At 44.7% G+C, this 23,956-nt stretch overlaps 1 protein-coding gene across 1 annotated transcript in view; it reads left to right on the top strand.

Moving 5' to 3' along the window:
- Nucleotides 1–23,956, top strand: part of LOC106599513 (neuropilin-1a) — a 112,643-nt gene that overhangs the window by 62,282 nt on the left and 26,405 nt on the right. The window contains exons 4-11 of the mRNA XM_014190791.2: nt 2,021–2,248; nt 4,864–5,028; nt 7,507–7,673; nt 13,148–13,303; nt 13,730–13,874; nt 15,542–15,776; nt 15,927–16,023; nt 22,008–22,152. Coding sequence (XP_014046266.1) covers nt 2,021–2,248; nt 4,864–5,028; nt 7,507–7,673; nt 13,148–13,303; nt 13,730–13,874; nt 15,542–15,776; nt 15,927–16,023; nt 22,008–22,152 — 1,338 coding nt within the window. The remainder of the gene's footprint in view (nt 1–2,020; nt 2,249–4,863; nt 5,029–7,506; nt 7,674–13,147; nt 13,304–13,729; nt 13,875–15,541; nt 15,777–15,926; nt 16,024–22,007; nt 22,153–23,956) is intronic.

The raw sequence follows: 23,956 nt of genomic DNA, 5'->3' as shown, positions 1-23,956 counted from the left end.
AGCGGTTAGTTGGGGTGGAGTGGCGGTGAGCGGTTAGTTGAGGTGGAGTAGCAGTGAGAGGTTAATTGGGGTGGAGTGGCGGTGAGAGGTTAGTTGGGGTGGAGTGGCGGTGAGAGGTTAGTTGAGGTGGAGTAGCAGTGAGAGGTTAGTTGAGGTGGAGTAGCAGTGAGAGGTTAATTGGGGTGGAGTGGCGGTGAGAGGTTAGTTGGGGTGGAGTGGCGGTGAGAGGTTAGTTGGGGTGGAGTGGCAGTGAGAGGTTAGTTGAGGTAGTGGGGGTGAGAGGTTAGTTGGGGTGGAGTAGCGGTGAGAGGTTAGTTGGGGTGGAGTGGCGGTGAGAGGTTAGTTGGGGTGGAGTGGCAGTGAGAGGTTAGTTGGGGTGGAGTGGCAGTGAGAGGTTATTTGGGGTGGAGTGGCGGTGAGCGGTTAGTTGGGGTGGAGTGGCGGTGAGCGGTTAGTTGGGGTGGAGTGGCGGTGAGCGGTTAGTTGGGGTGGAGTGGCGGTGAGCGGTTAGTTGGGGTAGAGTGGGGGTGAGCGGTTAGTTGGGGTGGAGTGGCGGTGAGAGGTTAGTTGGGGTGGAGTGGCGGTGAGCGGTTAGTTGGGGTGGAGTGGCAGTGAGAGGTTAGTTGAGGTGGAGTAGCAGTGAGAGGTTAATTGGGGTGGAGTGGCGGTGAGAGGTTAGTTGGGGTGGAGTGGCGGTGAGAGGTTAGTTGGGGTGGAGTGGCAGTGAGAGGTTAGTTGAGGTAGTGGGGGTGAGAGGTTAGTTGGGGTGGAGTAGCGGTGAGAGGTTAGTTGGGGTGGAGTGGCGGTGAGAGGTTAGTTGGGGTGGAGTGGCAGTGAGAGGTTAGTTGGGGTGGAGTGGGGGTGAGGGGTTTGTTGGGGTGGAGTGGCAGTGAGAGGTTAGTTGAGGTGGAGTAGCAGTGAGAGGTTAATTGGGGTGGAGTGGCGGTGAGAGGTTAGTTGGGGTGGAGTGGCGGTGAGAGGTTAGTTGGGGTGGAGTGGGGGTGAGGGGTTTGTTGGGGTGAGGTGGTAGGGGTGAGGGGTTTGTTGGGGTGAGGTGGTAGGGGTGAGGGGTTTGTTTTGGTGAGATGGTAGGGGTGAGGGGTTTGTTGGGGTGAGGTGGTAGGGGTGAGGGGTTTGTTTTGGTGAGGTGGTAGGGGTTAGGGGTTTGTTGGGGTGAGGTGGTAGGGGTGAGGGGTTTGTTGGGGTGAGCTGGTAGGGGTGAGGGGTTTGTCGGGGTGAGGTGGTAGGGGTGAGGGGTTTGTTGGGGTGAGGTGGTAGGGGTGAGGGGTTTGTTGGGGTGAGTTGGTAGGGGTGAGGGGTTTGTTGGGGTGAGGTGGTAGGGGTTAGGGGTTTGTTGGGGTGAGGTGGTAGGGGTGAGGGGTTTGTTGGGGTGAGGTGGTAGGGGTGAAGGGTTTGTTGGGGTGAGGTAGTAGGGGTGAGGGGTTTGTTTTGGTGAGGTGGTAGGGGTTAGGGGTTTGTTGGGGTGAGGTTGTAGGGGTGAGGGGTTTGTTGGGGTGAGGTGGTAGGGGTGAGGGGTTTGTTGGGGTGAGGTGGTAGGGGTGAGGGGTTTGTTGGGGTGAGGTGGTAGGGGTTTGTTGGGGTGTGGTGGTAGGGGTTAGGGGTTTGTTGGGGTGAGGTGGTAGGGGTGAGGGGTTTGTTTTGGTGTGGTGGCAGGGGTGAGGGGTTTGTTGGGGTGAGGTGGTAGGGGTGAGGGGTTTGTTGGGGTGAGGTGGTAGGGATTTGTTTTGGTGTGGTGTTAGGGGTAACAGTGGTCTATATAAGCCCAAGTGACAACATTGTAGTTATGGCAACATATTGCTTGCTTTCAGATCCTCAACTGCTGTATGATTAGTGTTACAGACAAATACAGTGATTATGATGATAAATAACAGCATTAATACATTTAATACAAGCATAAAGCCATAAAACTACAGCCATGGACCCAAATATTATTTACCAAAACAGGATAAAGCATGCAAAGTTTAACATACGATTCATATTTTTTCCATCTTCTCATCAGGACCTGAGTGTTCCAGAAACTTCACCTCGTCTAAGGGCGTTATAAAGACGCCAGGCTTCCCTGACAAGTACCCCAACAACCTGGACTGTACCTTCATGATCATCGCCCCCAAAATGTCAGAGATCGTGGTGGACTTTGACACGTTCGACATGGAGCCTGACACCACCCCTCCACCCGGGGCACTGTGTCGCTACGACTGGCTGGAGATCTGGGACGGGTTCCCTGCAGGTGAGAGAGTGTTCACAAACAGACCCCACAGAGCCCTAGGACAGCAACACAATTAGACCCAACCAAATCATGAAAAAAGATAATTACTTGACACACTGGAAATAATTGACATAAAAACAGAGCAAACCAGAATGCTATTTGTCCCTAAACAAAGAGTATGCAGTGGCAGAATACGTGACCACTGTGACTGACTAAAACTGATGGAAAGCTGTGTCTGTGTATAGACTCAGTGAGCATAGCCTTGCTATTGAGAAAGGGCGCCATAGGCAGAACTGGCCCTCAAGAGAAGATAGGCTATGTGCACACTGCCCAGAAATGAGGTGGAAACTGAGCTGAACTTCCTAACCTCCTTTTAAAAAAATATATATATATTTCACCTTTATTTAACCAGGTAGGCTAGTTGAGAACAAGTTCTCATTTAGAACTGAGACCTGGCCAAGATAAAGCAGTGCGACACAAACAACAACACAGAGTTACACATGGAATAAACAAACATACAGTCAATTATACAATAGAAAAAGTCTATACACAGTGTGTGCAAATGAGGTAGGATAAGGGGGGTAATGCAATAAATAGGCCATAGTGGCAAAATAATTACAATATAGCAATTAAACATCCTGCCAAATGTATGACCATATTAGAGACACATATTTCCCTCAAATTGCATAGATACACTAAGAATTTGAAAACAAACCCAATTTTGATAAACTCCCATATCTATTGGGTGAAATACCACAGTGTGCCATCACAGCAGCAATATTTGTGACTTGTTGCCACAAGAAAAGGGCAACCAGTGAAGAACGAGTAAATACAACCCATATTTATGTTTATTTATTTTCCCTTTTGTACTTTAACTATTTGCACATAATATGACATTTTGTAATGTCTTTATTCTTTTGGAAATATTGTGAGTGTAATGTTTACTGTTAATTTGTATTGTTTATTTCACTTTTGTTTATTATCTAGTTCACTTGCTTTGGCAATGTTAACATATGTTTCCATGCCAATAAAGCCCTCACATTGAAATGAAATTGAATTGACTTGAGAGAGAGCGAGAGAGAGAGAGCGAGAGAGAGATTTGTTTCATCAGCCAGCAGCGCTGTTGTTTTTCATCCACCAGGCCACACAGATTGATTTAGCCCAGCACATTAAGGAGACAGGCAGAACCTCCACTATTCATTGTCTTCAATGATGTTGTTTCACTGGACCGCGTTGCCCAGTCTCCATTGTTGTGTGATTGGGTCTGAGGAGAATGGGAGGAAATGTACATTGACAAGCATCAGAGGAGTGCCGGGCTGGGCACATTGCTTTGTCTGGTTCCCTGAGACTTCTTCCTCTATACTAGGGCCTTGCCAGGCTAGGGCCTGCATCTCAAATGTCACCTTGTTCACTATTTAGCACACTACTTTTGACCAGATCGCAATGGGCCCTGCTCAAAAGTTGTTCACTTAATAGGGAATGGGGTGCCATTTGGGAAACAGCCCCAAGGAAGGGACTGGCACAGCCCTATAGAAACATACAAGGACCAAACAATCACACACCTCACAGCTGGGTTAGTGCTGTAAACATGCCAGGCCGGTCATGTCTCTCAATAGACCTGTGTGTTTTCTGTCCCGGGGTCTGCCAAAGCTTTGTGTTTGAGGTGTGTACATGTTTGACATCCCAGATGGTATTTGAAAGGGAAACAAAAAGGAAAAAGGAGAAGCATCAGAGAATTCTTGACACATAATTGGAGATGAGAGATATTTTTTCTGTACCAAACCTGTTATATATTGTCTGTGAACACGTGTTAATGATAAACACTGTGAACGTACCATAGTCTCTGCTACCTGACTTGTCACGTCTGTTTTTGACACAAGGTGTAAAGTCACAAACGAGGTGCGACCTGAGATCATCGGAAAGTTCCAACCTGTTATCCTCTAATGGTTGTCACACGACCACGATATAATGTTTTGTCAGATAACAGAGTGAAAGTTAGTGAAACATTTAATGGAGGGAAGTTCATTCTAGAATAGAGACTTCGTGCAGTAAATTAGCCTATTACTACAGATTATAAACTGGTTGGTTCGAGCCCTGAATGCTGATTGGCTGACAGCCGTGGTATATCAGACCGTATACCACAAATATGACAAAACATGTATTTTTACTGCTCTAATTACATTAGTAACCAATTTATAAAGCAATAAGGCACCTTGGGGGTTTGTGGTATATGACTAATATACCACGGCTAAGGGCTGTATCCATAAGAACAGCCCTTAGCCATAGTATATTGGCCATATACCGCACCCCCTCGTGCCTTATTGCTTAATTGTAGAAAAGCTGAATCAATCACAACATGGGATATTGAAGGAAGTAATTGTGATGTTGTAGCTGTGATGGACTTTACATTGTTCTCTCTCTTCATTTCTCTCTTTCTCTTTCTTTCTCTCTCCCCTCTCTCTCTCCCCCCTCTTTCGCTCTCCCCTTTCTCTCTCCCTTCTCTTTCTCTCTCTCTCTTTCTTTCTCTCCCCTCTCTCTCCCCCTCTCTCTCTCTCCCCTCTCTCTCTCTCTCTCTCTCTTTCTCTCTCTCTCTCGCTCTCTCTCTTTCCCCCCTTCTCTCCTTCTCCCTATCCCAGTGGGACCCCACATCGGGCGGTACTGTGGTAACAGCAGTCCTGGCCGAGTCATCTCCTACACAGGGATCCTTTCTATGACCATCAACACAGACAACGCCATCGCCAGAGAGGGCTTCTCAGGCAACTACACCGTCAGAGAGAGGAGCCTACGACAGGGACCAGAGGGTTAGTATGACCTACTGCCTTACGGCCTAGGGCCGTTCGTAAATTTGCTCTGGCCATCTACTCCGATTTCAGAGCGCTCTCGTCTCAGTGTGCCAGAGCACATAACTGACAAATTTACGAACGTTCAACACGCGTTGAATATGTCAGTAAACGTCGGCAAAAATCATAATTAAATTGTTGCCAGCAGCACAGTTACAGTCACCAACGTTCTAGGTAACATGAAAACAGCCTAACCAGCTCTGCTAGGGCGAGTAAAATGGTCTGGAAGTAGCTAGCAAGCTAGCTAACTTTAGCCGGTTAGCTTGGGTGCTTGACTGCTGTTGTGAGGTCAGAACGCTAGGATCAACTCTCGGCCAGAGCGTCCAGTGTGCGCACTGAACGCTCCGAGAGCGAAACGCTCTGAATTTACGAATGGACAATCTGACAACACTCTGAATTTACAAACGCCCAGAGCGCACTCTGAGCGCAATCTGGCACTCCAGATAGAATTTACAAACACACCCACAGTAGGTGGGATGGGGGGAACGGACAATGTGTGTGGGACTGACTGGTGACATAAGGTCTGTTTAGACGCCTCTCATACACACAGAGGCAGGATGGACTTACAAGATCCCATCGCAGAGAATCCAAAACAGTCTCTGTCCTTTCTTCCATCTCTCCTCAGCACTCTGCTAATTCTCTCATTTCCATTCATACGTTTCCTTCGGTTCCATTCCCTCAGCAGGCATTGACAGAACATCAAAATGTCCACATATCATTGCAATCCAAATGAAAGACCTTATCAGAGACTATTTCAACAGTTCATGCGATCAAAGTCACAGTATGGGGTGTTTCCGACTGTTATAGATAAGATAACGTCATCGTGGAAATAGGAGGAATACTGATTTCTGAGAATGTTACATTCCAACCTTCCTCCCACGTAATGGAAAAAAGTATCTGAAGTTTTCCCAAAACAGTTTTAAGAACATTTAGGCACACACATTTCTACTACCAAACAGACTGATAGGGAACTAATGCTGTGGAAAAGGCAATGTGATTGGGTTCACCATGGAGCCTTCATTTCAATCTGTCACGCTTAGCTGGAGGCCTGGTGACAAGACCAGTCATCACTCTGCTCTGTGTGGGTCCACTGTGAAAACACACAGCTAGCCAGCCATGGAGGGTGTGTGTGTGTATTTATGTGTGTGTGTGTGTTTCTACAGCCATCTGGGATAATTAGAGATTTGTCTAACACCAGCACTGCTCTTAGCCATCCAGAGAAAGGCTATGTGGACAGATTTACAGTCTGATGGGAGCCGTGTGAGTGCACACACAAACACAAACAAACAAACACTCGCACACATTCCTTCAACCAGGGTCAGAGGGACAGGTCGCAAGGCCCTAAATCACTGTAGGAGTCCGGGGGAATTTCAACATGGAGTCTGTTTGAGATGTTTTTGTACAACCTCCTGATGAGTTTTGGTCATCCAACATGAACATGAACACCAACCACTGGTATTTTACAGCTGTAAAGAGTAAATAAAAATGGGACCCAGTCCCTCTCTGCTTGGCACTCAGCATTAAGGAGATTGAATTGGGGGTAAGGGTACATGCATCAGGGCAGCGAACCTAACCTGAACCTGTGTTTGGGGCAAGGGTCACCAAACAGACACTAACAAAGACAGGCATTCGACGTACTACTCCGGGGGTGTTGAGATGAGGCATTTACAACCACGACTAATCAGAGGAATTTGGTGCGCTCTAACGCCTTACAAAATGTTCTGAATGGGTCATCTTTTAACATGTCCAGTTGAGATACACAATGCTCTTCTTTTCTTCTGAGCATTTCACTGTAAGGTCTACCTGTTGGATTTGGATTTGGATTTTGAGCAAGTAACTTTTAGTTTCTAGTAAAACACAGTTCATTTCCATTGTATTACACATGAATTGTCTTTGTGATTGAGACCTCTATGAGTCACACAAATACAGAGCGTCTCATTAGACCAGTGGTATTCAAAATGAGTAACAAAAAACTAAGAGTACAGATTATTGTATGGGACAATATACAAATGTTTTTGAGAAAGATCATTAGACAAATACTATTTTATTGAGTAAATATATTTATTGGTTTCTTTCATTTTATTAAGAGATGAAAATGCAATGAATTGAAGGTTATTTGTTGATGTAGATTTGAGGTTACGAGAAATTATTTTGGGAAAAAATGGGGTCCCCTGAAATTCTGCCTGAAAAAAATGGTGTCCCTGCTGAAAAAGAGTGAACACTGCTTTAGACAGACACCACAGGACAGAGGATGGAGACTCATAGCCCTCACCCTAACCCTCACCCTAACCCTCACCCTAACCCTAACCACAGCAAGTTGTTGTGTAACAACAGAGTTGCAGTTGATCATTTGTTGATAATTGAATCGGTATTATGTAGATCATCTCTAGGGGAATATCCAAATAAAGTCTAACTCATGTTTTATTTCTCCTCTGACAGACTTTACCTGTCTGGAGGGCTTGGGGATGGAGTCAGGAGAGATCACCTCAGATCAGATCACTGCCTCCTCTCAGTACAACCCCAACTGGTCCCCAGAACGCTCCAGACTCAACTACAAAGAGAACGGATGGACCCCCTCAGAAGACTCTGCTAGAGAGTGGATACAGGTAAGTGAGAGAGACAGCCCTGGGGCAGCTGGGTTACATGTGTGGTGTCTGAGTCCCAAACGGCACCCTATTCCCTTTGTATCCCTATGGGCACTGTTCACTACATAGAGAAATAGGGTTCTGTGTGTCTGTCACTGACATTACTTATCCTATTGGTGCCTATAAAACATTATGGCTGCATATTAAGCACTGGATTGAGCAAGAGTTGGGTATTCAAACTCGTTGGGACAGTGTGTTTAGTCCTTTACAGCTCCCTGTTCAGCTACTGTCATGTGAAGTGAGTGTGTGATTGTGTGTGTGTGTGTGTGTGTGTACTGTATGTGATTGTAGGTGTGCATGCGTGCGTGAGTATGATTGTGTGCGCGTGTGTGTGTGTGTATACACTAGTGTGTGTGTGTGTGTGTGTGTCTGCGCAAATTTGATTGTGTGCGTGTGTGTGTGTGTGAGAGAGAGAGAGATTGTAGTAGCACAGGTCATGAGGTTGTTTGTGAATGATGCCAGACCTACAAAAGCCAGAAAATAAACAACACCAAGTCACAAACAATTATTATGATTATGATTATGATTGAGAGGCCAGACTGACTGGACTAGTTGGTGTTTGGGTTGATTAAGCTCCTACCTATGCACACTGTAAACAAACTGTCCAACAGGGACATGGCTTCTATAATCTAGTTTTGTATCAACAACAACCTCAGGGGGAGGCCTCTTGTGGTAAATGCAGATTGTTATATGAGGCTGTTATGTAACACTACACACACACACTCCAAACACTAGGAACTGAACATGAACATGTCAATCAAGATTTCACTAGTTTCACGAAACAGAACAGAATTCCAGGAATAATGCAGGGATTATAATGTCTTTTAAAACAACCAAATGCAATAGCTGCTTTTAAGGAACTGCTAGGAAAAAACACAACATGTATCAAATGGGACATCCTCCATAGTTTGACCGCATTGCATGATAATTCTGTTGTTCTTTGAATCATGGGATGTCGTTACATTACCACAGAATACTGCAGTAACATACACTACATGACCAAAAGTATGTGGACACCTGCTCATCGAACATCTTATACCAAAATAATGGGCATTAATATGGAGTTGGTCCCCCATTTGCTGCTATAACAGCCTCCACTCTTCTGGGAAGGCTTTCTACTAGATATTGGAACATTGCTGCGGGGACTTGCTTCCACTCAGCCACAAGATTAGGCCTGGCTCGCAGTCGGCGTCCAATTCATCCCAAAGGTGTTCGATGGGTTGAGGTCAGGGCTCTGTGCAGGCCAGTCAAGTTATTCCTCACTGATCTCGACAAACCATTTCTTTATGGACCTTGCTTTGTGCACGGGGGCATTGTCATGCTGAAACAGGAAAGGGCCTTCCCCAAACTGTTGCCACAAAGATAGAAGCACAGAATCATCTAGAATGTCGTTGTATGCTGTAGTGTTAAGATTTTCCTTCACTGGAACTAAGGGGCCTAGTCCGAACCATGAAAAACAGCCCCAGACCATTATTCCGCCTCCACCCAACTTTACAGTTGGCACTATGCATTGGGGCAGGTAGCGTTCTCTTGACATCCACCAAAAACCCAGATTTGTCCGTCGGACTGCCAGATGATGAAGCATGATTCATCACTCCAGAGAACACGTTTCCACTGCTCCAGAGTACAATGGCAGCGAGCTTTACACCACTCTAGCCGACGCTTGGCATTGGAAACCCATTTCATGAAGCTCCTGATGAACAGTTCTTGTGCTGACATTGCTTCCAGAGGCAGTTTGGAACTCAGTAGTGAGTGTTGCATCCAAGAACAGGCGGTGGTCCCGTTCGGTGAGCTTCTTGGGCCTACCACTTTGCAGCTGAGCCGTTGTTGCTCCTAGACGTTTCCACTTCACAATAACAGCACTTACAGTTGACTGGGGCAGAAATTTGACAAATTGTCTATTTGTAAAGGTAGCATCCTATGACGGTGCCACGTTGAAAGTCACTGAGCTCTTCAGTAAGGTCATTCTACTACCAATGTTTGTCTATGGAGATTACATGGCGGTGTGCTCAAATTTCATACACCTGTTAGCAACGGGTGTGGCTGAAATAACCAAATCCACAAATTTGAAGGGAATGCCACATACTTTTGTATATATAGTGTAGTCTGAAGGATGGGAAGGCACTCCCTCTTTCTTTTCTGGGAGAGGAAGAAATAGCTCCCCGTGGATTTGTGTGGACTGTGTGAATGACAGAGTACCCCTGGGAACTGGGCTGTTGTGTTCCTTACTGTAGCCTATCCTGGTAAAATCCCTAGAGTTTCCATATATTCCCCTCCGTCTTCTATAAATTAATGGCAAGCTACTTATAGCACACAAGCTACGCTGTTAGACTCTTTGAGACACTTGGACATTTGATACACATACTTGTTATCTCTTTGAGAATCATAATCATGCACAGCATTGTATACAAAGTGCCCATCAACAAATTTGTACAAATTGAAAAATGCTGAGAATGTTTGCCAAAAGGTGGACAGACAAGCAGCTTGAGTACAAACTAGAGGGGTTTTGGACAGTGTCCTGGACTGTCCTGGCAGGAAATACCTTGTTTCTCAGCTTCAGTCTCAGTCTCAACTTGATCTCCCAACCGAACCAGAGCCCTGTATTGCAATAGATGGCTCTGAATCGAACGTTCTGTCCAGCAACTGAACACTCTGTCCAGCGCCTCCTATTCTATCTGACATGAGCTCCGCAGTGGCCGGCCAAGCCTATTGGCCAGACTTCCTCTATGAAAAGACTGATGCTAATTATTCTCCCGTATTCCTAATTACTCCACACTTGGCAGTGCTAACACCCTGCGGTTGAAAATAAAACCCTCCGCTCAGGCCTTTAATGGAGAAAACAATAAGAGGCAGACACGGCTGCATTCATCAGCCAGACCTTCACTAAATGAGATTCAACAAAAACATTGGCACATCCTTCAAAACAGGATATTGGTGTTTTTATGGCGAGGAGAGGAAGAGCTTGTAATCAGCGCTAGGCTACTGTGACTGACTGCTGTGACTGACTGCTGTGACTGACTGCTTTGACCCACCTCTCCGTGTTTTCTCACGAAAGTGCTGTGCTATAACCTTGGGTTTAGACCGCTTAAGATCAGGACAGGAAAAGGGGTTCCGACCACATGTAGGATTGTTAGCGAGGAAAAATACACTAAACAAGATTCCCTAAAGTGACAGGGTCAATCATGGTCAGGTCAGTTGAGATGTGAGCTGTCGGTTTTGGCCATGTTAACACATTCTACATGGACCAGCTTTGAATGCAATGTAAAGAGCTTATTACACATCTCTTCTGTTCAGTTTTGCACTAACAAGGCAATTATGTTAAGGACTGCATACCACAGAATGCTTCAATTCTTCTATCATGACATCCAACATTCCGAAATAAAACTCACGCCCTGCCTATTTATACTACATTTTAGTGTATGATTCTGATATGTGCACATCGACACTGGATCATATGCGACCTAACTAAGAATCGCATTCTTCACTTTCTCATAGGATGATGGGAGCTCCTCCAACAGTCTCCGAGGACTAGTTGTTTTCACTTTTCCTCTCTGTCCTAGAACAACATGTTCACTCACAGCACAGCCAGGTCCAAATGTGTTCTCCAGATGTACAGCCCTTTCCTGGTTCCCTACGTCACAGACCAATGACAAACGTTTCTCCTCAAGCAGTATACCTCTATAAATGTCTTCGGAGAGGAAGGAAAGGAAACCTTTCCTGCATGAGCTTACTTCACAGGGTTCAATTACATGTCAATCTCACTACAATTCAACTCTTATGTACAACAATAACGGCCATGTTGGGGATTAATTACACACAGTGATGGGTTGGTAGTTTCATTCATACCTGTGGCATCTGGAGGAAACTGGCTATAGACAATGGGCCGAGCTATATCCCTTTAATATAAAAGCCAAGATGAGGCAATGAATCAGCATAATACCTATATGGCCAAGGATTCATAACAAAGGAGTCGAAGCACCAATTCCTGTCCTCCACCATCTAGCCCACATTAAAATGACAACATGGTGAAGAATTGTATCCTGGAAATAGTATCAATAATATATAAACTGTCGACGCATGAATAATATAATTTTATGTAGTGAAGGCACACATGCATGAATTAGGTAACTCATTATATTCAGCTGAAGTAAGAAGAATGGAGCATTACTCTGTGTTCCAAATGGGACTGTGTTCCCTACACGGTGCACTCCTTTTGTCCTTTTGACCAGAGCCCTAGTCAAACGTAGTGCACTATAGGGAATAGGGTGCCATTCGGGACTTAGCCTCTGGCTATCTGCACCATGCTACGGAGTGGGACACTTACTGTAGCACACTTCATCATAACAAAATGGAAAATGATGTACCTAGAAAACACCTCATAATTCAAAGCCCCTAAAAGAAGAAGGCATGGAGTTGCACTGTTTTTTTGTGTATAAATCAATATTACCTCAAAGACACTCTAACGGTTCTTTTGGAGGATACTCTGAAAGAAAACGCTTTAATTTGACAAAGCAAAAAAGCATGCCACTGACTCAAGACAAACGCACAGAAACAAACACATCTACACTATTATCACATAGCAACCAACCACGCTGTGCTCCAGCTACTTTAAAGCACATCAATAATTAATACACAAAGCCAACAGCAGCAGTGTAACCAGCAGGCAGCCCTGCCCTCCATGCCCCTGTGCCCTTGAGAGACCAGGGTTGAGCCCCATATTCCATATATTGATCACTACCCTATAGGCCCTGGTCAAAAGTTATGCACTATAGGGAATAGGGTGCCATTTGGGGTGCAACCTTAGAGGGACCAGCAGCTCAGGAATTCCCCAGACGGACAATTGAATTCCCCAGGCGGTGGAGCTGACTTCCTGTGGATCTGCCCCTGCTCCCAGAGGAAGGGCCAACTCTCCTGTACTCACCGTCAGGGGCATTGTGGGCCTTCTGACTGGTTTCATCCTGTCCACCACAATTGTACTAGCAGGCCCCGCCCTGCTCAGAATGCAAGTCCAGCCTCTCTGTTTATTCATTCAGAGTGTCTTAACATGATCAACACTTACAACCCATATCTTAACTGACACTTTAGGGACAAACACTACCGGCCCGGACAGGTAGCTCAAAGTGGCTTCTGTCAGCTCTTTTCTAACACGGTTAGTAGGCCTGTATTGCATGTTTGCAATTTTCTTCTTATAGGCTGTATATGATGAACAGCCAAATGCAGGACAATGAGAGCTGCCCTGTGCCCAACAAACTCGTTGGTTATTGTATTTGTTTGCACCTGAAGAAGGCTTCTGTGAAGTCAAAACATTGTAATACTTAGGTGCAGCAATATTCCCTATACAGACCTTTCATTTCTTTATATCTGTTTGTCCTAATAATGCATGAGCTAACAGGGTTCTAGCTAACTGGATGTTCTTGCCTAATTTGTGTTGCCAGGTGGACCTGGGATTCCTCCGTTTTGTTTCAGCTGTGGGAACACAGGGAGCAATCTCCAAGGAGACGAAGAAGGAGTACTTTGTCCACTCCTACAAATTGGACGTGAGCTCCAATGGAGAGGACTGGGTCACAATAAAGGAGGGATCCAAGCAGATGGTAAGACTGACTCATAAGATATAAGTTAAGCCTTTTTATATCAGCAGTTGGCACAAAGAGCTTTACAGTAACCTGCCAGAAGCGAGAGCACAATGGTCAGGAAAAATGCCCTAGAAGGATGAAACCCAGAGAGGTTGCAGAATAGTGATACATTGTAACTAATAGAAAGAATGAGTTCAGTATGATTTGAACTTCAAGACCACACATTTCACAATACATATTTCACAATACTTTAGGCAAGATTTCCTGTACTCTGGACAAATAATGCCAGAAAATAATTGCCATATTTTACACAATTGATTCAGACAGTTCTATTTAACAAAAGTGACTCTATTGTCTAATATTCTGGAATAAAGCAGAAGATAGGTTTCTTTTGGACAATAAAGTAATCTTGTTCTTGTTTTCCTCCTCCTTCTCCTCCTTCAGATTTTCCAGGGGAACCACAATCCTACAGAGGAAAAAAGGTCGTTCCTACCCAAGCAGACTCTAGCCCGTTACGTCCGCATCAGACCCATGTCCTGGGAGATAGGCATCTGCATGCGCTTCGAGGTGTACGGCTGCAAGACATCAGGTACACACACACAGCTGCAGACATCAGGTACACACACACACAGCTGCAGACATCAGGTACACACACACACAGCTGCAGACATCAGGCACACACACACACAGCTGCAAACATCAGGTACACACACACACAGCTGCAAACATCAGGTACACACACACACACACACACACACACATCTGCAAACATCAGGTACACACACACACACACACACACACACACAGCTGCAAACATCAGGTACACACACACACACACACAGCTGCAGACATCAGGTACACACACACACAGCTGCAGACATCAGGTACACACACACACAGCTGCAAACATCAGGTACACACACACACACACACACAGCTGCAAACATCAGGTATACACACACACACACACACAGCTGCAGACATCAGGTACACACACACACAGCTGCAGACATCAGGTACACACACACACAGCTGCAGACATCAGGTACACACACACACAGCTGCAAACATCAGGTACACACACACACACACACACAGCTGCAGACATCAGGTAAACACACACACAGCTGCAGACATCAGGTACACACACACAGCTGCAGACATCAGGTACACACACACACAGCTGCATGACATCAGGTACACACACACACACAGCTGCAGACATCAGGTACACACACACACACAGCTGCAAGACATCAGGTACACACACACACACAGCTGCAGACATCAGGTACACACACACACACAGCTGAAGACATCAGGTACAGTCACACACACACAGCTGCAGGACATCAGGTACACACACACAGCTGCAGACATCAGGTACACACACACACACACACACACAGCTGCAGACATCAGGTACACACACACACAGCTGCAAGACATCAGGTCAGACATCACCAGGCGGCTCTCAAACATACACACAAATGCACATTATACGCACACACACACACAATTGCATAAGCATATTTTGGCTCTTCCTTTAACTTCTAATATAGACCATATACTGTTACCTGGTTTCCTAATAAGTGCTCTAAGAAATCTGATGGATTCTGTTCTTGGTTGTAAAGAAGAAGAATCACTGCTTCCTAAGCCGGTTGAGGGTCATGCTAGGTTGTTATTGTAAAAGTGCAATGGAAAAAGGCAAAAAGGCAAGTTGAGTCATCGTACATACAGTATTTACGATATTACAAAGCACAGCATGATTCATTCCAGAGATCCATATCCTCCCTTATTTCTCTCAGCAGGAGAACATCATAAAGATGTTATTATACTCTTTCTCACTGCAGGGCTAGTGTGTGTGTGTGTGATACTGTACAAGGCCCAGGTGATTAAGAGTTTAGAATGACACAGGGAGGATGTAGACAGTCTGTCTCTGTGTCCTCCACTTATATGTCATGCAGTATACGCATGTGCACACACACACACACACATACACACACACACACACACACACACATACACACACACATAGAGGGAGTTCCCACAAAGAGCAGTGGTAAAAAGAAATCACAAGACCTTAACACTGAATGACTGGGGAACTAGGGGGAGTTGATCTCCACAGGGAAAGCTGTTACATACTGTCTCACTCAGACTCAGGATGTGTCTGAAATGGTATCCTATTACCTTATAGAGCCCATGAGGACACAGCAGCTTCACCCTGCCCCCTCTCTCTCGCTCTCTATTTCACAGACTACCCTTGCTCCGGCATGCTGGGGATGGTCTCCGGTCAAATCTCGGACGCCCAGATCAGCGCGTCATCGCACGCAGAGCGCGGCTGGGTACCAGAGAACGCCAGGTTGCTGACAGGGAGGTCGGGCTGGACCCAGCAACAGACCAGACAGCCCTTCCGGAACGAGTGGCTGCAGATGGACCTGGGCCAGGACAAGCTGGTCAGCGGCCTGCTCATCCAAGGAGGACGCCACAGGTAGGTAACATGGAGGTTAGATAGGCGGGTCAGCAACCGGAGGGTTCGAGCCAGTGTGTGTTTGTGTCTTTCGCAGAGGTTGGGATCTTGGCAGAAGATTATCTTCAGTGGCCTGTAGAATGGATTAATGAAGTATTCTTCTTCTTCTAGAGACAAGAATGTGTTTATGAAGAAGTTCAAGGTGGGCTACAGCAACAATGGCTCTGACTTTACCATGGTGAAGGAAGACAACAGCTCTAAGCCTAAGGTAAGGGAAGGAACCTGGGAATTCATGTTTGGTATCCTGTGCATTCATCTCCTCTCTTTTCAACGGAGACCCACAGATCAATAGAAAGTAGGGCTGTCAGAGTTAACTGTTTGTAATTTTAGTGCACACATTTTTTTTCATGACGATTAAACACATTGTCTGAAAGTGTTCAAAATACATTGAAAACATCCACAATACATAATATATACAGCTAAAAACAAAAAACAACAATGTGATGTCTAAACAAGTTGACATTGAGGTTAAAGAAAGTGTGCTTTATCTATTTACCTGATTCTGCTTAGCGTTACTTTGGGAAAAATCAAGATGTCAATATTCTTGTAATGCTTTTTGTATGAAAAATCTTGAATTACAGCTCAAAATCCTGTGATTAAAATATTTTGACAAGATTGATGACAAGAGTGCAACATATCCTGTTGGTAAAGTCAAGGATGAAATGTGTTTGTGTGCAAACCATCAGCACCTAGCTATTCAAAACATCCAGCAGTACTCTCTGTCCCCTCCATAAGACAGTCTGACTTGAATATCCATCTATTCCAGATGGTGCGACTTGTTTATGGTAGACAGAGGGAGATCTTATCTGTCCTAAAGTGCACCATATTCCCTATGTAGAACACGCCCTTGTCAAAAGTAATTTACTTATTACATAGGGAATAGGGTGCAATTTGGGACGTGGCGTTAGATATCCCCTGTGCCTTTTTCCTGTGTCTTTTTAAAAAGCTAATTTCCGGCCTCCAGTCTTCAAAGATGAACAAACAGGAAGTCTATTTCTGTGGCTTCAGCTATACATCCAGGGCTGGATCCCTATTCCCTATATAGTGCACCACTTTTGACCGGGGCTCCGGTCACAATTAGTGCACTATAAAGGGAATAGTGAGCCATTTGGGAGGCAGACAAAGTGTTTTTCAAACTGCCACTTCAGGCTTCACTTTGATTGGAAACATAAGAATCATAGGTTGTGAGAACACTCTGGTGAGAACATTTTGTGGACATATAAATACATATATTTAATCAAAAACATTCACTGAATGTTGTTTCAATGTTATCATCCTAATGTTAGATAAAACCCGAACTAGAACTTAATGGGAATGTTACCTAATGCTCTGGGAATGTTCCCGGTTAGCTGTGTAGGGTATGGCACCATGGTGGTAGCAGGCCTGGTGTCCCGGACATCATAATAACCTTTTCACAGCAGGGGCTAACTATTTTCACATGTCCTCTCGCTTAAAATACTATATTAAGGATATACTTATATTAAGGATAATAATATATTAAGGATATACTTATATTAAGTATTCTTGTCAAGTTCTACTTGTCAAGTCCCAAGATGGTAGCATGTCAAGTCGTTTGTCTGTGACTAGTACATTTTAACCTACTAATAACCTATTTATTTATGGCTGAGTAACTTCCTTGTTGTGTAGTGCAAATTATTTTATTTTTGCTGCTGTAAAGATCACGGGTCTTCCTCAACTTGGCACTTCAACTCTGCACTGACGTTTACCAAAGTAACCCGATCTCTGGCTGGCCTGAGTTCCTTCTTCATCCACGGAGTGTCTCGTCCAAGCCGCTCCTTTTTGCTCTTCGTCTGGCTGTCAGTGGCAGCTCAATAATCCCCAACCCGCTCTCTCAATCGACCTCAACACCCAATCTACTCACACGTGCAAATACTCACATTCAGATTTACATATACGCTGTCCCTCTCTCCCCTTACCTTCATTGGGCTCTATTTACATTTGTCAGAGAAAATGACAATTTTCGTGGTATTGCTTTGTGCACTGACTTTAACGAGATCTGGAGAAAACGAACATTGTCGCTGGATGAGTACATCTGACAATGTGCTCTCCCGTCCATTGGACATTTTGTTTGCAGGAACTCGCTCCTTTTCACTCGTTCCACTCGTCCAAGTGCCGATGTATTTGTGGCATGATGTGAACATTACGAATTTGTGTCACTACCAAAGTCTAATGGTTTTAAATGACTGTTTTGTATTGTCTGGAAACTCACTTGTAGACTTCGCTTGCAGTAGGTCTCTTAAAAAAGAGAAGCCGTGCAAAGTTATTAAACAGAGGTGCCTAGTTATTCTTCTTTTGTTGATATCAGGTAACGTGCAGCCTAACCCTGGCCCTGATATGCAATGTCTCCAAACCCCCTCTGATTTTAAATCAAGATCTGGTCTTGGTATTTTTCATTTAAATGTACGCAGCCTGTTGTCAAAAATGGATGGGGTTAGGATTTGGGCTAAATCAACTGATGCTGATATAATTGTGTTTTCTGAAACCTGGCTCAGCAAGTCTGTTCTTGATACGGATATTTGTATAACTGGTTACAATGTTTATCGCACTGATCGGGTTAAGAAAGGTGGGGGTGTGGCTATATATGTAAAAACGAAATTCCCTGTAAGTGTGGCAAAGTCTGAAACTATTTGTAAACAGTTGGAATTTCTTGCTTTGAATATTGAGGTTTCTAAGGGTCTTTCTATAACTGTGATTGGCTGTTACAGACCCCCCCTCTGCTCTCGGTGATGCATTTTCTTCTTTGACGCACCTCATGTCTAAACTTCTTTACAGTGAAATGATTTTGATTGGTGATCTTAACTGGTGTTGGTTAATGCCGGTGTCTGATGATTTAAAAATGTTTTGTAATTCTATGAATCTTACCCAGTTGATTAACTCACCCACTCGCCCTAATCTAAAATGCCCTGATAAATCTACCCTGATTGATTTGATATTGACAAATGTTCCACATAAATATTCTGCGGTTGGTGTTTTTTGTAATGATTTAAGTGACCATTGTGCTGTTGTTGCTATTAGAAATACTAAGATTTCTAAGTCTAACCCGCGTTTTATTCGTAAGAGAAATCTGAAGTGTTTCATTGAGCAGGCTTTCTTTCATGATTTGTTTTATTTTGACTGGAGCAAGATTGAGCTTATCCCTGATGTGGAAACTGCCTGGAAATTCTTTCATGATGGTTTTCTCCAAATAGTAAACAGACATGCTCCATTCCGCAGGTTCAGGGTTAAAGGGAGGGATAATCCATGGTTTTCGTCTGAGCTTTCTTGCATTGTTCACGACCGTAATCTAGCCTGGGCTAAAGCAAGGAAATCGTGTTCTGATGCTGATTGGCTTGTTTTTAGGCAGTTACGAAACAAGTGTTCTTCTCTTCTCAGGAAGGCCAAATCTGAATATTTTATGTCTGTTACCACTGATAACCTGAATGACCCTAGAAAGTTTTGGAAGGCTATTAAGTCTATGTCTGGTAACAGTAATGTTAATGAATTACCGTCATGTGTATTGAAGGACTCTGTTGCTATATATGACAAAACTGAAATGCTGAATTGTTTCAATGAGCACTTTGTATCATCTGGTAGGCTGTTTGATTCAGTGTCCTCTGTCTCTGTACAACCTTGTGTGGATGAACCAGTGAGAGCTGGTCAAACTTTTAGCTTTTTGCCATTCTCAGTGCAGGTGGTACATAAAGCCCTGAAATCCTTAGATCAGAGAAAGCCTGCAGGTCCTGATCTTTTGGATCCCTGCTTTTTAAATCTGGCAGCTGATTTCATAGCTGAACCACTTGCATATCTGTTTAATCTAACCCTGGAATGTAATGAAATTCCAAAGATCTGGAAATCAGCATTTGTCCTGCCACTTTTAAAAGGGGGAGATCCAACTCTTTTAAATAATTATAGGCCAATCTCAAAGCTGTCACCCCTGGTGAAAATACTTGAAACCCTTGTGAGTGACCAGCTAAAAGAGTTTTTATATACTAACTCTATTTTATCAATGTACCAATCGGGTTTCAGGAAGAAGCATAGCACAATTACAGCAGCCATGAAGGTTTTAAATGATATCACTGAAGCTCTTGACAAAAAACAGCATTGTGTCTCACTTTTTATTGATCTCTCTAAGGCTTTTGATACAGTTGATCATGCTATACTAAGGCAGAGATTGTCGAGTGTAGGTCTTTCAGAGCATGCAGTTGCATGGTTTGTTAACTATCTGTCTGATAGAACTCAGTGCACTCAATTTGATGGGCTTAGGTCTGTTAAATTGTCTGTCTTAAATGGTGTGCCCCAAGGCTCTGTACTTGGTCCTCTCTTATTCACTATTTTTATAAATAATTTAGACAAAAATGTCCAAAATGCACAACTTCATTTTTATGCTGATGATACTGTTATTTACTGTTGTGCTTCATCTCTTACAAAAGCTTTCCAGAACTTGCAAACTGCTTTTAATACTGTTCAACATACCTTGTCTCAATTGAAGCTTATCCTCAATACTGACAAAACTAAACTTCTGGTGTTTTCTAAAGCAAGAAATAGACCCCTGAACCTTTCACCTATTACTACCTTTCAGGGCAAGGAGATTGAGGTTGTAACCTCATATAAATATCTTGGAATTTTGATTGATGATGGCCTCTCTTTTAAAATGCATATTCAACAACTTACAAAAAAATTGAAGCTGAAATTAGGATTTTATTTTAGGAATAAGGCTTGTTTTTCTTTTGAAGCCAGAAGGAGGCTAGTATCAGCTACATTTATGCCTTTACTAGACTATGGGGATATTTTATATATAAATGCTTCCGCTCAGTGTTTGAGATCAATTGACACCCTTTACCATGGCACTTTGAGATTTATTTTAAATTGCAAAACCCTTACGCACCACTGCACTTTGTATACCAGGGTTGGCTGGCCTTCTCTAGTCACTCGTAGGCTCAGTCACTGGTATACTTTTATTTACAAAGCCATTTTGGGTTTACTACCTTTTTATTTGGGCATTTTTATTGTTCAGAAATGTGGTGGGTACTCTCTTCGTTCGAGGGACTTTATCTTGCTAACTGTTCCAAATGTCCGAACTGAATTTGGTAAAAGGGCTTTTATGTACTCTGCGCCATCGTCTTGGAATGCCTTACAAAATACTTTTAAACTGGAAGAACTTGTCCCGATTGGTATTTTTAAATCACTGATGAATGATCTTGAGACTGATTCCCTGACCTGTCAATGTTTTTAATTTGCTGTTTTTGATTTTGTTATATTCTTTGTTAATTTTATGGTTTTTACTAGATTACTTGTAGTTTTTCATGTTGTTTGTCTAATTTTTGTAATGACTTGGCGCTGCCTATCTTGGCCAGGACGCTCTTGAAAAAGAGATTTTAAATCTCAATGAGCCTTTCCTGGTTAAATAAAGGTTAAAAAAATTCAAAAAAAAAAAACAAAAAAAATTCAAATTTTTTTTTTATTAAGGATAATAATATATTAATAATATATTAAGGATATACTTATATTAAGGATAATAATATATTAAGGATATACTTATATTAAGGATAATAATATATTAATACTATATTAAGGATATACTTATATTAAGGATAATAATATATTAATACTATATTAAGGATATACTTATATTAAGGATAATAATATATTAATACTATATTAAGGATATACTTATATTAAGGATAATAATATATGAATACTATATTAAGGATATACTTATATTAAGGATAATATATTAATAATATATTAAGGATATACTTATATTAAGGATAATAATATATTAATAATATATTAAGGATATAATATTAGTTTCATAACCCTGCTAGATCCTAGATGTCATCCTCCCGAAAGTTTTGTTTTGATAGAAAGTGGATTATTTTTTCAATAGACTGGAGATGATCTTCCTCAGGGTGGGTGGGTGGATGGTCAGGTGGGTGGGTGGGTGTGTGGGTGTGCAGTATGAGGTGGCTGAACTCACAGAGCAGTGTGTGGAGCTGACATTACCCTTCTTGTAATGTTTTTCCCCAAATAGCCCCCTATTCCCTTTACAGTGCACTACTTTTGCCCAGGGCCCACAGGGTTACTGTGCAGAGCTGGCATAGTGGGGATGGAAAACGGGTTTCTGTCTCATAGTGTACGGTCTGGAAATGGTTTGGGCTTCATCACTGTTCTGTTCTCCTGGCTCTCTTCCAGATCTTCATTGGGAACCAGAACCATGACACCCCAGAGCTGCGTACGCTGGGCCCTCTGCTGACTCGCTTCCTCAGGGTCTACCCAGAGAGAGCCACCCCCGATGGCCTGGGGCTCAGACTGGAGCTGCTGGGCTGTGAGATCCATGGTGAGTTAGCACAAACATCTCAGCACACACACACAATCACAGCAAGACAGACAGACAGACAGACAAATAGAAAGACAGACAAACATGTGCACACACACGCATGCACATTAATTGTCATGGCAACAGTTTTACTTAACAACGACAGCAACAGAGTTGACTAAGCACACAAACAGATCTAGGACCAGGCTAGGGTTATTTCAGTATTAAAAGACCCCTCTGACAGGGTCTAGAGTTAGACATCAACCATAGTGACCACACACAGATGGAATCCCAGACAGGTTTCACTTACCTACTCCTAACTACAGACCTGAGACCTGCGTTAGTGGCAAGACTTGGGCAGTAGATATTTAGCCTTTGCTGCATGCTTGATGACTGTCGTATACCGTACCCTGCCTGTCATTTAGTGTGGGAAGTGTAATGATTGTGTTATGTGCTATGTGTTATGTGGGAGGGTTAGGACATAAAAGGCTGACGCGTGCCAGAGCAGGCTGCCCTGACTCTGGGCTGGAGGGGGAGGGGGATGGACCAGTCACAGTGGGTGGGTGAGGGAGGGGAGGTGGACCTGTCATAGTGGGAGGGTGGGTGAGGGAGGGGAGATGGACCAGTCACAGTGGGTGGGTGAGGGAGGGGAGGTGGACCTGTCATAGTGGGAGGGTGGGTGAGGGAGGGGAGATGGACCAGTCACAGTGGGTGGGTGAGGGAGGGGAGGTGGACCTGTCATAGTGGGAGGGTGGGTGAGGGAGGGGAGATGGACCAGTCATAGAGGGAGGGTGAGGGAGGGAGGGTAGGTGGACCTGTCACAGTGGGAGGGTGGGTGAGGGAGGGGAGGTGGACCTGTCACAGTGGGAGGGTGGGTGAGGGAGGGGAGGTGGACCTGTCACAGTGGGAGGGTGAGGGAGGGGAGGTGGACCTGTCATAGTGGGAGGGTGAGGGAGGGGAGGTGGACCTGTCATAGTGTGAGGGTGAGGGAGGGGAGGTGGACCTGTCATAGTGTGAGGGTGAGGGAGGGGAGGTGGACCAGTCATAGTGTGAGGGTGAGGGAAGGGAGGTGGACCTGTCATAGTGTGAGGGTGAGGGAGGGAGGTGGACCAGTCATAGAGGGAGGGTGGGTGAGGGAGGGGAGGTGGACCAGTCATTGTGTGAGGGTGAGGGAGGGGAGGTGGACCTGTCATAGTGTGAGGGTGAGGGAGGGAGGGGAGGTGGACCTGTCATAGTGTGAGGGTGAGGGAGGGGAGGTGGACCCGTCATAGTGTGAGGGTGAGGGAGGGGAGGTGGACCCGTCATAGTGTGAGGGTGAGGGAGGGGAGGTGGACCCGTCATAGTGTGAGGGTGAGGGAGGGGAGGTGGACCAGTCATAGTGTGAGGGTGAGGGAGGGGAGGTGGACCCGTCATAGTGTGAGGGTGAGGGAGGGGAGGTGGACCAGTCATAGTGTGAGGGAGGGGAGGTGGACCAGTCATAGTGTGAGTGTGAGGGAGGGGAGGTGGACCAGTCATAGTGTGAGGGTGAGGGAGGGGAGGTGGACCAGTCATAGTGGGAGGGTGAGGGAGGGAGGGGAGGTGGACCAGTCACAGTGGGAGGGTGGGTGAGGGAGGGTGGTGGACCAGTCATAGAGGGAGGGTGGGTGAGGGAGGGGAGGTGGACCCGTCATAGTGTGAGGGTGGGTGAGGGAGGGTAGGTGGACCTGTCATAGTGTGAGGGTGAGGGAAGGGAGGTGGACCTGTCATAGTGGGAGGGTGAGGAAGGGGAGGTGGACCAGTCATAGTGTGAGGGTAAGGGAGGGGAGGTGGACCAGTCACAGTGGGA

This window comes from Salmo salar, chromosome ssa03, assembly GCF_905237065.1.
Source record: "Salmo salar chromosome ssa03, Ssal_v3.1, whole genome shotgun sequence".
In the NCBI taxonomy this organism is placed as follows: domain Eukaryota; kingdom Metazoa; phylum Chordata; class Actinopteri; order Salmoniformes; family Salmonidae; genus Salmo; species Salmo salar.
Note: the sequence above shows the minus strand (reverse complement) of the source record. Positions and strands in the feature narration are given on the sequence as shown.